The following is a 14,789-nucleotide window of genomic DNA, read 5'->3' on the forward strand; positions in this document are numbered from 1 at the left end:
GTGCGGATACCAAATGAGGATAGTGGGTGAGTGCAAATACCAGATGAGGATTGTGGGTGAGTGCGGATACTGGATGAGTGCAGATACCAGATGAGGATAGTGGGTGAGTGCGGATACTGGGTGAGTGCGGATACCAAATGAGGATACTGGGTGAGTGCAGATACCAGATGAGGATTGTGGGTGAGTGCAGATACTGGGTGAGTGCAAATACTGAGTGCAGATACCAAGTTAGTGTGAAAATCAGGTGAGTGAGAATATTGGGTGACTGTGAATACAAAGTGTGAATGCCGAGTGAGTGTGAATTCTGTGGGTGTGTGTGAATACCAGGTAAGTATAAATACTGGGTAGGTGTGAATATTAGGTGAGTGCAAATACTGGGCGAGTGCGAATACTGGGCGAGTGCGAATACTGGGCGAGTGCGAATACTGGGCGTGTGCGAATACTGGGCGACTGCGAATACTGGGCGAGTGCGAATACTGGGCGAGTGTGAATACTGGGTGCGGATACCAGATGAGGATACTGGGTGAGTGCTGTTGTGCTTTTTCATAAGTGTAAACAGTTATATCTACTTATTCTAATTATAATGGGTATTCATTGCCTTTAAGAGCAATGTTGATTTATATTCACTGTTTTGTATGGATTTTCTTTTTTAATCACGAAGTTTTTATTGATTATCTCCAAAAAGTAAAGTTACAATATCACATACAGGGCGTAATAGCGTCTAAACAAAAGTTATACAATAGCCAAATTATTATCAGCTATCGTTCAAGTAACAATACAGGCGTCAATTACACCGCAGAAGAGCATATCACCCCAGCTAGGGGGTCATTGAAGGAGTGAGATTCCAAAGAAAATAAAGTAAAGTAAAAGAAACAGAAAAATATAGGTGACAATGAACATAGAACAGAATTAACAGTCTGAACACAAGGCTATCAGGTGTCTTACTAACCGGAATCGCAGCTCGAAACCGACACTGACCTCAGAGAGGGCCTATGATCTATGGGTTTTGTATGGATTTTCATGTAGGCCAAAGTAAGTCCATGAGAAGATTACTGCGCCATTCAAAAAGCTAGTGTTATAGTAACAATATATTATACATTTAGACGGTTAGAAGATACACCGCACCTGCAGATTTAGAGGCCTCATTGTATTTCTTATCTGAACATGAATTCCACAGTGTGAGAATTGTCTAGATGTTCCTCAAAGTATACATTCATTTGTGGTCATGGCTACGGCCAAGAGGTATCCGAAGAACCCTAGGGAGAGAAACAACGGGAACAACCTAACCCAGCTAGACGTTTCTTAGCTAACCTGACTAAATGGCTTGTTGTGTGCCCTAAGCCATGATCGTGGGTAGGCCTATAAGTGGGCATACCCTGTGGAAATGAGAAGAAAAGGGAGGGGGGGTGGGGCACCTGAGAACACACACCTGTGAGTGAGGCTGTGGCTCGTATATGAAGAGCCTCCGCCCCTCCCACAAATGCAGGCTGACTAATCAGCCTTACCAACTTGTGGTCATGGCTACGGCCAAGAGGTATCCGAAGAACCCTAGGGAGAGAAACAACGGGAACAACCTAACCCAGCTAGGCGTGTCTTAGCTAACCTGACTAAATGGCTTGTTGTGTGCCCTAAGCCATGATCGTGGGTAGGCCTATAAGTGGGCAGAAACCAAGCCAAGTAGGGTAGAAAGGGAATTCGAATGGCATGTGCAAACTAATCCCCAAGCCAACTGCAAGGCGTCAGGGATCTAGAGCGAAAAATTCGGGGTGTATGAGGCAAGGCCAGAAGGAGACCTACAACCCATCTTGTGGATGACAAAGCCAGAGAGATGATGCTCAATATTGCAGATACTGCCCCAAAGCGGAATGGAGGACCGGGAATACGTTGTGAAATGGATCATGAAAACCAACTGAACCTTGTAAAGTTTTGGTTCTAGGGAGTACTGGCAATGCCTTAGCCTCAGGAGATCGTGGGACCAAAACCTAACTGCCTAGACTATGCAGGAATAAGGGCCAAAAAGAACTATCTAGATAGGAAGAGAATCCTTGAATAGTTCCCCAGACAACAGCTATCCACGCGTTGTTCTACTGTGCGCCCCTGAGAATAGTTTTAACGCTTGAGACGTGAAGACCGACCTACTATCTGAATCTTCTACCGTGAGGAAATGCTGGACTTTGTCCAAAATCCGATTCAACGTGGTTGTAGGGAGTCTGAGGTTAGTGCGCAAGAAGCTACGAAGCCATAATATACAAGATTCTGTCTATGCCCTCCCATGAGTGAGGGAATGCAATGAAGCTACCGGCGAAAATAAATTCCTGGTCGTGGTAAAAAGGCAAAGACTTCGCGCGGGGACCTGGTTGACAAGATATGATCGACTACGATCAGAGACTGAAATGCTAGAGGGAATTGCCCTACTTGTTCCTCCTCTGGCAGGACCTGAACGAAAGCATGAACAATTAAAGCAAGACGAAATATCTGCGTAAGACATGACAATGATGCTGTAGGGCAGTGATGGTGAACCTTTTAGAGACCAAGTGCCCAAACTGCAACCAAATACCCACTTATTTATCGCAAAGTGCCAACACGGCAATTTAACCTGAATACCAATATAGTATATCTTCCATGTACTTTATCATTTAGCTATAATAGCTTAATAGCCTACATTCAGTGCGCTGGCTGTGCTGTTCATAGTGCGTCCTGCGCTGATGAATAACAGGAAAAGTCTAAAGCATATTGGCACGCCATAGACTTTTTCCAAGGCGCGGGTGCCCAGAGAGAGGGCTCTGAGTGCCGCCTCTGGCACCCGTGCCATAGGTTCGCCATCACTGCTGTAGGGCGAACCGGACCAGTTTGCGGTCAAAACATAAAGTGAGCGATCAACATGGATTATTAGGAAATTAGGGAAGCAGGTATGTATGTGATACATACGGGCCAAATCAGCCCAGATGGACAACCAACCAGGCAATCAGCCTAGCAGGTCTGAAAACATCGGGCCCCCGAAGCCATGGGGCCGAAACCGTCATCGGGCCCCCGAAGCCATGGGGCCGAAGCCGTCATCGGGCCTCCGAAGCCATGGGGCCGAAACCGTCATCGGGCCCCCGAAGCCATGGGGCCGAAGCCGTCATCGGGCCCCCGAAGCCATGGGGCCGAAGCCGTCACCGGCCCCTTAAAGCCATGGGCCGAAGCCGGCATCGGGCCCCCGAAGCCATGGGGTCGAAGCCGTCATCGGGCCCGGGAAGTCATGGGGCCGAGTTTTTTTTTTTGTTTTTAAATCAAGAAATTATTTCTACAATAAGTGACCTGAATAAGGGGCAGGTGAAATTAAACCATGAGCCTGACCAATGTGGCAGGCGATAACTAAGATAAACTACGTGGCCTGAATAACATGCAAGGCGAAATATCGTTAGGAACGAGACCTGACCGATGTGGAAGGTGACCCCCAACATGAATTCAACTGCAGGACCTGAAAAGACGAAGGGAAACGTGACAGAAAATTTAGATAATAACGGACATTAACTAAAATGAAACCTAAATAACATAAGCTGGCAAGCAGGTAAAGATGTGAGTCATTCAAAACCAAAAGCATAGCTGCATAAGTGAACAGACAACCATTGGTAGGACCCCTGAAGCCATGGGGCCGGGCACCCACCGGGATGCGAACCTTAGAATTAAGGATGGCTGGGGAAAAGATTGGGGCTTAACCCGACGGGTTTAGTAATCAACCAGGACTCGATAACCTAGAAAGACAAAGACATGGGGTAAAGCTTCTTAATGAAATGAGGCTGAAATGAACCGCAAGTACTAATCTGTAAAATATAAATGAACAAAAGAAAACTTCTGAAAGGTGTGCCATGGAAAATAGTATCAGATGGCCGTATGACCTACCAATGTCGATGACAATTGTGAAATCCTCTAAGCCAAGAGCCACTCCAGCGAGTCCCTTATGGCGGGAGTAATGCGTGCGAGTCTCTTATGGCGGGAGCCATGCGTGCGAGTCTCTTATGGCGGGAGCCATGCGTGCGAGTCTCTTATGGCGGGAGCCATGCGTGCGAGTCTCTTATGGCGGGAGCCATGCGTGCGAGTCTCTTATGGCGGGAGCCATGCGTGCGAGTCTCTTATGGCGGAAAAAAGTATCGGATGGCCGTGCGAACTACAAGTGTCAGTGCCAATCGTGAGGTCCTATAAGCAAAGAGCCACTAGTGCGAGTCTTTATGGGAGGAGCCATGAATGCGAGTCTCTTATGGCAGGAGCCATGTGTGCGAGACTCTTATGGCAGAAAAAAGTATCAGATGGCCGTGCGAACTACAAGTGTCAGTGCCAATCGTGAGGTCCTATAAGCAAAGAGCCACTCGGGCGAGCCTCTTATGTTTTAAACCACTTATGCAGCACCAGAATGCCTTGGGGACTCGCATAACCATGACCCCCTCCAACAGCAAACCTGGAACACTAACCAGCCTACAACCATGTCGTACCCCTAACAAACAAAACATGAAAAACGGTTATGGGGCCCCGGAGCCATGAGGCCGGATCAGTCATAGGGCCCCCGAAGCCAGAGGGATGACGTTACGGTGACAATAAGTAATTAAAACGTAAGCCGGACCTGATGGGATATGCAGTGACTTGAATGATTGGATTGGCTAGAAAGTGGCCTAAAGAACATAACTGCCAACAGGCGTTGAAAATATAGACATTAGTAATCCGAAGCACGTGCATACATAAAACACTAACCACCTCGAACCATAAAACGTAAACATGAAATTGAAACAGAGATGGGAGAAAAACAAGAGCCTGAGGCATTGCAAGTTCGCTAAGAGAAGTCTCTTATCGTGACAAACAAATGAACAGCTTGTGAAAACATAGCAGGAAACTTACTCCTATTGGCCCACTGACCTCCGCTGAGGAGCTGTTTGGTGAACTAGGGCAGGAGACCAATCTGAGTGAATACGAACCAGAAGTAACAGGAGACCAGTCTGAGTAAATATGAAACAGGATTAAAGAAGACCAAAAAAAAAAAAAATTTCTCCCAGAGGTGAACAGAAAAGTACGCCTATGGAATGTAACAGACCACCGAGGAAAGGAACGTAAGCCTGAAAAGAACGCAGTTATGTTTGTCGGGAGAGAGGTACCAGAGCAGTGGGTGCAGACTGCAGACCGGAAGAACGGATCCAGCATTCCGGTATTTTGAATGCCAGATCCGGCACTAATACATTCCTATGGAAAAAAATGCCGGATCCGGCATTCAGGCAAGTCTTCAGTTTTTTTCGCCGGAGATAAAACCGTAGCATGCTACGATTTTCTCTTTTGCCTGATCAGTCGAAATGACTAAACTGAAGACATCCTGATGCATCCTGAACTGATTATTCTCCACTCAGAATGCATGGGGATATGCCTGATCAGTTATTTTCCGGTATAGACCCCCTGTGCCGGAAAAGAAAAACGCTAATGTGAAAGTAGCCTAAGACAAGGCCTCTAGATATCAAAAGTGTGTAGTATAAAAAAATATCAGGCATGTGTGAGTGGGTGCGGCTCACAGCTTTATTCTACCTCACAAGATATTGGCAAAGTTCTCAGCTTTTAACATCGGCTTGAGGAATTAGCTAGTATTGTCAGTTGCGTATCATTTTGGTGCATTTTCTGCAGTGATTTGTGTGTATATATTTTTTTTTCATCTGCACGATGTATCATTTTGTGTAAGATGTCCTTGTGGTGCATGCGGTCCGCCCCGGCATCCTCCATTGTACGCATTTTTTGCTGGGGATTGCCGTTGTCTGCGGATCGCAGTGTCTGGGTTTGGAGCATTTCCACCCACTTTTTTTCAGTGAGTTAATGTATGAGTTAACCCTTAATGGTATGATGCTTATACAACAGTGCCACCTAGATATGAGCAGTTAATACTACACCAGTAGCAAAAGTGCATTCTGGGTAGTATTATGACGTCACATTCCTTATCAATGCACACACCCATCCAACAATGATTGGAAAGTTCCAAACTAGGAGGGTGTGTTCATCTGATAAGTTTTGGGTTAAGAAACCAGACACCAAAAAAAAAAAAAAAAAAGGGGACAGAAAGAAAAAAAATCTAAGAAAGGGAGATCTCTGGAGAAGCATTGGGATTATCGGAAAAACTCTTGAGAGATGACTGCCTCAAGACTCTGCACATTACTTAACCCTTGGGTAATGTATATTTTTGTTTTATGTAGTATTGATCTAAATTAATTGGCTTGATACTTAGTCAGATACCCGCTCATTTGCGGACGTGTAACGTTAGTTGCCACATCAGTATTCTCTCTTGTTTCAGTTACGATGCATATAACTGAATAAAGGGGATAATATTGGAGAAACTCTCTGTTGGGAATCTTTATATTCCCTAGTTTGATATCCAGCCAATAATTTATAAGTTTTGGTGCAATACTACCCCATATCTGAGATTGGTCATTATTTTGGGCAGAGCAAGGGCTCGCATCTGTCATCTTCTTGATTGAGTTTTCCGCATAATCTATTGATTCTATATCTCTCACAAGTTTAAAGCCGTATTGGATAATATTCTTGTGTTGGTTGAGTAGTGTTTTGTTGGCACCATATAGCGGTGAACTCTGGGTACTGCATATCATTGTATATTATTGAAATTTGCATTGATAAATTTTTGATTGTATTTTAAACTATTGTATAATAAACCATTTATATTTTTTTGCATAGACGCTTGTACCCGGTTTTACTGATTGCACAAAATAATCAGGTTCTTGATTGAACTCTTTTTGAGATGTTTATGTCCATCTCACGCGTCAATATCGTTTGAACAATTTTTCTTTTGATCCGTAATTTTTATTTATTTATATATAAAGCATTTGCTTTATATACCAGACAGTGCGGATACTGGGTGAGTGCAGATACTGGGTGCGGATACCAGATGAGGATAGAGGGTGAGTGCAAGTACGGAGTGCAGATACCAAGTGAGTGTGAATATGGGGTCTCTAAAAACCTGGAAAACATATTTAATGGCCATTTACCTCCTTTCTCAACCTCCTCCTCTCCCTCCAGCTTCAGGAAGACGTCGTCCAGCGTTGTGATCGACACCCCGTAACTCATCACGTCCAGTCCCACATGTTGGTCCAAGTGAGAAAACAGAGCTGCACAAATCAGTTAGACATTAGCATTTTTCACATTTCCATTGTTTATAAATCAGGTTCTATTCTATGAATCAGCTAGAACTGGATGAGCAGATCCCTTCCGTGTGAATAGTAGAGTGCAGCAGACCAAGGTCATGGGCACACCACTGACGGACTGTACCTGGGAATGAGTCCATCTTGTCGAAGGGCAGGGTGAATGTCAGGTCCTCCACGTTCTGGGTGGCGAGTTTGGCGCTGGAGACGTGTTGTTTGATAACAGAAGTGATGGCGTCTGGATTACAAGATGGAGACACCTGCATCCTGAGAGAGACCATACCGAGTGCAGGGGTGAAACATAACGAAAACCATCAGCTCACCCTTCTGTCAGCTCAGAATGATAAGAGGTGAAATAAAGTCCAGTTTCCCTGAGGAATACTTTAGCCCCTCATTCCCATCTACTACAATGGCTCTCCATGCACATGGCGCCATCCCCTCTCGGCATCTCCTCCTCCGTGCCGAGCTCTCAGTACGTTTCTGGCTCTTAGTCCACAGTCGGCTCGTCAGTGGGCACAGAGCACCAACCAGAGCTATATACCACGTGTTTTATCCTTCACAGTAAATGCTGCAAAGAAATTCTGAAAGAATTGCCGTTTTTTTTGTTTATCTCATCTCTTAAAAAGAGAAGTAAAAAGTCACATGTACCCAAAATGGTGGCAGCAATTAAATAACTTTGAGCTGTCAATCAGTTAGTGTCTGATCTTACTGACCCCTCACTGCCTGACAGACGTCTCCTACGAACCTCAGGTGGTAGCCGATGCCCCAATTTCTTTTCAGAAACAAAGAGGATCCAACGCATTTCAGCCGCCCGTTGCTCAGGACCGCCTTGCGATCTGGAGACAGAAGCAGAAATTACCGTCAGGAGAGTCGCTGTGAGATTACAGTCAGGAGAGCCGCTGTGAGATTACAGTCAGGAGAGCCGCTGTGAGATTACAGTCAGGAGAGCCGCTGTGAGATTACAGTCAGGAGAGCCCCTGTGGGATTACAGTCAGGAGAGCCGCTGTGGCATTACAGTCAGGAGAGCCGCTGTGAGATTACAGTCAGGAGAGCCGCTGTGGCATTACAGTCAGGAGAGCCGCTGTGAGATTACAGTCAGAAGAGCCGCTGTGAGATTACAGTCAGGAGAGCCGCTGTGGCATTACAGTCAGGAGAGCCGCTGTGAGATTACAGTCAGGAGAGCCGCTGTGGGATTACAGTCAGGAGAGCCGCTGTGAGATTACAGTCAGGAGAGCCGCTGTGAGATTACAGTCAGGAGAGCCGCTGTGAGATTACAGTCAGGAGAGCCGCTGTGAGATTAGTCAGAAGAGCCGCTGTGAGATTACAGTCAGGAGAGCCGCTGTGAGATTACAGTCAGGAGGGCCGCTGTGAGATTACAGTCAGGAGAGCCGCTGTGGGATTACAGTCAGGAGAGCCGCTGTGGGATTACAGTCAGGAGAGCCACTGTGGGATTACAGTCAGGAGAGCCGCTGTGAGATTACAGTCAGGAGAGCCGCTGTGATATTACAGTCAGGAGAGCCGCTGTGGGATTACAGTCAGGAGAGCCGCTGTGAGATTACCATCAGGAGAGCCGCTGTGAGATTACAGTCAGGAGAGCCGCTGTGAGATTACAGTCAGGAGAGCCGCTGTGAGACTACAGTCAGGAGAGCCGCTGTGAGATTACAGTCAGGAAAGCCACTGTGAGATTACAATCAGGAGAGCCGCTGTGGGATTACAGTCAGGAGAGCCGCTGTGAGATTACAGTCAGGAGAGCCGCTGTAGGATTACAGTCAGGAGAGCCGCTGTGGGATTACAGTCAGGAGAGCCGCTGTGGGATTACAATCAGGAGGTCCACTGTGAGATTACCATCAGGAGGGTCACTGTGAGATTACTGAGGAATCTGTGAAATTCTGTGAATTTGGGGCATTGAGAGTACATTATCTGCCCACAATCTCTTACCAGCGAGGATGTCCGCCTCGTCCATGAACTGAGTACTGAAGAGAGTGACTCCGTCAGATTTTCGCCCCTTCAGTATGGCCCACACACGGTGCCTGGAGATCGGGTCGAGGCCAGCCGTGGGTTCATCTAGTAGAAGAACCTGGCGAGATATAAAGAAGCCGGGTGCCAGTGAGGGAGCAGCCACTAGTCTAGTGCTGTAGAGGGCGCCGGTCTAGTGCTGTAGAGGGCGCCGGTCTAGTGCTGTAGAGGGCGCCTGTCTAGTGCTGTAGAGGGCGCCAGTCTAGTGCTGTAGAGGGCGCCACTCTAGTGCTGTAGAGGGCTCCAGTCTAGTGCTGTAGAGGGCACCAGTCTAGTGCTGTAGAGGGTGCCAGTCTAGTGCTGTAGAGGGCGCCAGTCTAGTGCTGTAGAGGGCGCCAGTCTAGTGCTGTAGAGGGCGCCAGTCTAGTGCTGTAAAGGGCGCCAGTCTAGTGCTGTAAAGGGCGCCAGTCTAGTGCTGTAGAGGGCGCCAGTCTAGTGCTGTAGAGGGCGCCAGTCTAGTGCTGTAGAGGGCGCCAGTCTAGTGCTGTAGAGGGAACCAGTCTCGTGCTGTAGAGGGCGCCAGTCTAGTGCTGTAGAGGGAGCCAGTCTAGTGCTGTAGAGGGCACCAGTCTCATGCTGTAGAGGGAACCAGTCTAGTACTGCAGAGGGCACCCTTCTAGGGGCCACTATGTCCTCCTCCAGCCGCCATATTCCTTGCCAGCTATAGATAATGTGTCAGAGATTGCCTTAGATGTACACTGGATGATGAGGATTGTAGTCTGCGCTGCCTTACCTCTGGATCTCCCAATAGGGCGATGGCGAGGGTCAGCTTCCGTCTCTGCCCGCCGCTGAGTTTATTGGCTAGCACATTCTGGAAGTGGCTCATGGCCAGGTCTGAGACAATCTTCTCCACCTATAAAGACAGGAAAGACAAGAAGCAGTTTTTTTTTCTTCTTTTTTGCCGTATTTTATCGTGATTTTTTTCATTGTGACAAATCTGCTGTGGTTTTTACTGCAATTACATATATCACTGCAGAAAACCGCCTCAGGAACAGCCACAACGACGACATCACGGATTAGGTCCGGATGCGTTCAGTGAAACTCGCACCATTTTCGCAAGCAAGTTCAGTCAGCTTTGTCTGCGATTGCGTTCAGTTGTTTCCTCGCGGGTGCAATGCGTTTTGATGCGTTTTTCGCGCGCATGATAAAAAACTGAAGGTTTACAAACAACATCTCCTAGCAAACATCAGTGAAAAACGCATTGAATCTGCACTTGCTTCCGGATGCAATGCGTTTTTCACTGAAGCCCTATTCACTTCTATGGGACCGGGGCTGCGTGAAAAACGCAGAACATAAAACATGCTGCAATTTTCATGCAACGCAGAACTGATGCATGAAAAAAAATGCTCATGTACAGAGACCCATTGAAATGGATGGGTCAGGATTCAGTGCGGGTGCTATGCGTTCACGTCACGCATTGCACCCGTGAAAGGGGCCTTACCGCTATCACAGCTCTGCCTTGGGTGACTAATGACTGCTTGCCGTCAGTGAATGAAATTTCCATCTAGAGGCTGAAAGCTGTTCAGTATGTTTCAATATATTAGCGTTGACAATCCTCAATACACACAAAACCTGATATATTGTATCCACACTAACACATTGTAACGAACCCACCAGCAGGACTACAATGTAACAACTGTTGCAACTTTCAGCTAAATTTTGTGCTCCAGTTCTTCACTATATTCTCAGCTGCTCTCCTGGAATCCACGCTGATAGCTTTTACCTACACTGATACATTGTAACAAGCCCTTCACCCGCAGATCCAGTTTATCTTTTGTTATAAGAAAAAGTTTTCAGAAATGAATAGTACATGTGAATACAAGAAACTTTGTAATATATATTATTAAAGAATTATGCTTCCTCCTGGTCTTCTCTGGCTGCTTTGCTCTTCTGTCCCTGTACTCAGCCTCTTCTCACACACAAAGGTCTATGGAGAGAGAAGGAAGGCTGCTGCTGGAAGTGATTTATTACTCTGAACAGTGCTGGAGCCTAATCTTACAAGATATAGTCAAAAGTGCTAAGTGTAGCAGAGCTAAGAAACTGCAGTCTGTGTGTCTCTCATCCTTCAGCCCCTCCTCTCTCCATAGATGTCAATGGTAAAAGCAGGGAAAAGCAAAGCAGCCCGATAAATGCAGATAGAAGCCTTTTTCTTTATCAAGATATATTACAAAGTTTCTTATATTCACCTGTACTGTTCATTAATGGAAAATCATTTTATAACAGGAGCTATGCTTTAAGGTCCTGGCAGTGAAGATCCTTGGTGACTAAGAAAGTACACTACAATCTGACCCCCAGACACAGGCTGTACATTACACGTGTCACATCTACCTCGGAGGCCACGTCTCGGGCAGCGATCCCCTTTATCCTGCAGAACAGCTTCAGATTTTCCCTGACGGTCAGCTGGTCGAACTTGATGTCAAACTGCGGGCAGAAGCCGATTCTCTTCTGTATCTCCTCCAGGTGCTGAATGTCTGAGAGCGGATGGTTGCAGATGGAGGCCGAGCCTGAGGAATGGCAGAGGAGATGTATTCAAGCAGGGAGGTCACTATACTGGAACGTCCACACACGGAGGACACGCAGCAGATTTTCTGGAATAGCAGCTTTAGAAATCTGCAGCTAGAAACTGACCTGTAGCCCACAGCGGGTCAATTTATGCCGCAGATTTCACTCTTTGCAATGCAAACCCACAGCAATTAGGCCACGAGTTTTTTGTAAAGTATTTTCTGCTCCGCACCGCGTGGACACACCCTTTAAGAGCGAAACCCACAGTATAACACACAGGTAACGGAATGAGGCGGATGAGTGGGCAGCATGATGGCTCGGTGGTTAGGACAACCGCTACATGTTCTCCCCAAGTTCTCGTGGGTCACTACCTGATACTCCACTTTATTCCCACATTTCAGAAATGAAAACTTAAAGGGGTTTCCAGAGATTTTTTTTTTAAAAAGGCCATAGAGTAGGAACCTGTATAAAACAAATAAAAAACCGTACTCTCTCAAAAAACGTCCCACTGCTCAAGTGCCCATGGGTCCTACAGCGATCACAGGCCATGCATCATTATACACATGACCGCTGAGGCCAGTCAGTGATTGGCTGCAGCAGTCACATGAATGATGAGCAAGATGTGACTGCTGCAGGACCTAAGCAGTGGGACATTTAAAGGGCGAGTACAGTTTTTTTTATACAGGTTCCTGCTCTGCAGACATCTCCCAGAACTCCTTTCATTTTCGGAAACCTATCGGGCAGGTAGGTGGTGACTACAGTTGACGGCTGTAGATGTAGAGAATCCTTTCCAGGAAGCTTCTCACTGCTCTCACCGCTGGTCGAGGTGCTCATCCCACTCAGGATATTCAGTAATGTTGTCTTCCCGGCGCCGCTGTGACCCAGGAGTGCTGTGATTTGTCCCTCGTAAATATCCAAATCCAGACCTGGGGATGAATCCAGACAAGTATCCGGTAAATTCCTGTTAACCCCCTATGTGTAAAGGCGGGCGTTCTGGAGCGTCGGGTGCCGGTTTAATGGAAGTTTGTGGCGCTATAATACTCTATATATGATTTCATGTAGGACTATTTGGTGCGGACAATGATAGCACAATACTTATCTGGATTGGAGGTTTCCTGCGCCTCGTACCTCTTAAAGCTTCAGTCTTTTTGTCTTTGCCACTGTAGATTTTCTTAACTTTATTAATCCTGCAGGAGGTGACAAGCAGACATCAGCAGTGTTCTGATTACAGAGCCCTGTGTACGGTGCATCGATAGGGACAGTAATGGCCCACATTTTACCGGGAAATACCTGATGGCCTCTCTTCCTTGTAACTCAACTGGGACCTTCTCTATGTAATCTCCGATGCCCGCCGTCGTTCCTCTGACTTCCGGGTCCAATGGAACTGGGGTCTTTTTCCCTCTTGACCAGTAAGAGGATTGCAGGAAGAAGAGCGCCTCGTGCCTCATGCCGTGCCTATCTGTTACACACACACAATAGCCTCAGACCGGGGGCAGTAACATTTTACTAAAGGCCCCTGTAAATCACCGGATAAGCCCTCATGCACACGACCGTTTTTTTTTGCGGTCCGCAAAAACGGGTTCCGTTTTTCCGTGATCCGTGACCGTTTTTTCGTCCGTGGGTCTTCCTTGATTTTTGGAGGATCCACGGACATGAAAAAAAAGTCGTTTTGGTGTCCGCCTGGCCGTGCGGAGCCAAACGGATCCGTCCTGAATTACAATGCAAGTCAATTGGGACGGATCCGTTTGACGTTGACACAATATGGTGCAATTTCAAACGGATCCGTCCCCCATTGACTTTCAATGTAAAGTCAGGAGTTAATATACCATAGGATCGGAGTTTTCTCCAATCCAATGGTATATTTTAACTTGAAGCGTCCCCATCACCATGGGAACGCCTCTATGTTAGAATATACCATCGGGTTTGAGTTACATCGTGAAACTCAGATCCGACAGTATATTCTAACACAGAGGAGTTCCCATAGTGATGGGGACGCTTCTAGTTAGAATATACTATGAACTGTGTACATGACTGCCCCCTGCTGCCTGGCAGCACCCAATCTTTTACAGGGGGCTGTGATCAGCACAATTAACCCTTCAGGTGCCGCACCTGAGGGGTTAATTGTGCGTATCATAGCCCCCTGTAAGAGATCAGGGGCTGCCAGGAGGCAGGGGGCAGACCCCCCTCCCTCCCCAGTTTGAATATCATTGGTGGCCAGTGTGCGGCCTCCCCCCGGCCCCCCCTCTATTGGAATATCATTGGTGGCCAGTGTGCGGCACCCCCCCCTCTATTGTAATATCATTGGTGGCCAGTGTGCGTCCTCCGTCGGCCCCCCTCTATTGTAATTTCATTGGTGGCCAGTGTGCGCCCCCCCCCCCCTCTATTGTAATTTCATTGGTTGCCAGTGTGCGGCCTCCCCTCTCCCCCCCCCCCCCCCCCTGCTTGATCATTGGTGGCAGCGGAGAATCCGATCGGAGTCCCAGTTTAATCGCTCTGGGGCTCCGATCGGTAACCATGGCAACCAGGACGCTACTGCAGGCTTGGTTGCCATGGTTACTTAGCAATATTACAATATTAGAAGCATCATACTTACCTGATGGCTGCTGCGTTTTCTGTGTCCGGCCGGGAGCTCCTCCTCCTACGTTTTGCAGCCGCATCCGTGATCCGTGTTTCCTGTCCGTCAAAAAAATAAGACCTGTCCTATTTTTTTGACGGACAACGGTTCACGGACCCATTCAAGTCAATGGGTCCGTGAAAGAACACGGATGCACACAAGATTGGCATCCGCGTCAGTGATCCGTGGCCGTAGGTTACTTTCATACAGACGGATCCGAAGATCCGTCTGCATAAAAGCTTTTTCAGAGATGAGTTTTCACTTCGTGAAAACTCAAATCCGACAGTATATTCTAACACAGAGGTGTTCCCATAGTGATGGGGACGCTTCTAGTTAGAATATACTACGAACTGTGTACATGACTGCCACCTGCTGCCTGGCAGCACCCGATCTCTTACAGGGGGCTGTGATCCGCACAATTAACCCCTCAGGTGCTGCACCTGAGGGGTTAATTGTGCATATCATAGCCCCCTATAAGAGATCAGCAGACCCCCCTC

The 14,789-nt window shown here is 47.2% G+C and overlaps 1 protein-coding gene across 1 annotated transcript in view; it reads right to left on the reverse strand.

Annotated features, from left to right (window-relative positions):
- Positions 1-14,789, reverse strand: part of LOC121003062 (ABC-type organic anion transporter ABCA8-like) — a 242,076-nt gene that overhangs the window by 121,988 nt on the left and 105,299 nt on the right. The window contains exons 10-18 of the mRNA XM_040434618.1: positions 12,969-13,137; positions 12,807-12,865; positions 12,494-12,604; positions 11,505-11,680; positions 9,910-10,029; positions 9,099-9,237; positions 7,906-7,996; positions 7,288-7,427; positions 7,008-7,127 (exon numbers count right to left, since the gene is read on the reverse strand). Coding sequence (XP_040290552.1) covers positions 7,008-7,127; positions 7,288-7,427; positions 7,906-7,996; positions 9,099-9,237; positions 9,910-10,029; positions 11,505-11,680; positions 12,494-12,604; positions 12,807-12,865; positions 12,969-13,137 — 1,125 coding nt within the window. The remainder of the gene's footprint in view (positions 1-7,007; positions 7,128-7,287; positions 7,428-7,905; positions 7,997-9,098; positions 9,238-9,909; positions 10,030-11,504; positions 11,681-12,493; positions 12,605-12,806; positions 12,866-12,968; positions 13,138-14,789) is intronic.

The sequence above is a fragment of the Bufo bufo genome, chromosome 6 (assembly GCF_905171765.1).
Source record: "Bufo bufo chromosome 6, aBufBuf1.1, whole genome shotgun sequence".
In the NCBI taxonomy this organism is placed as follows: domain Eukaryota; kingdom Metazoa; phylum Chordata; class Amphibia; order Anura; family Bufonidae; genus Bufo; species Bufo bufo.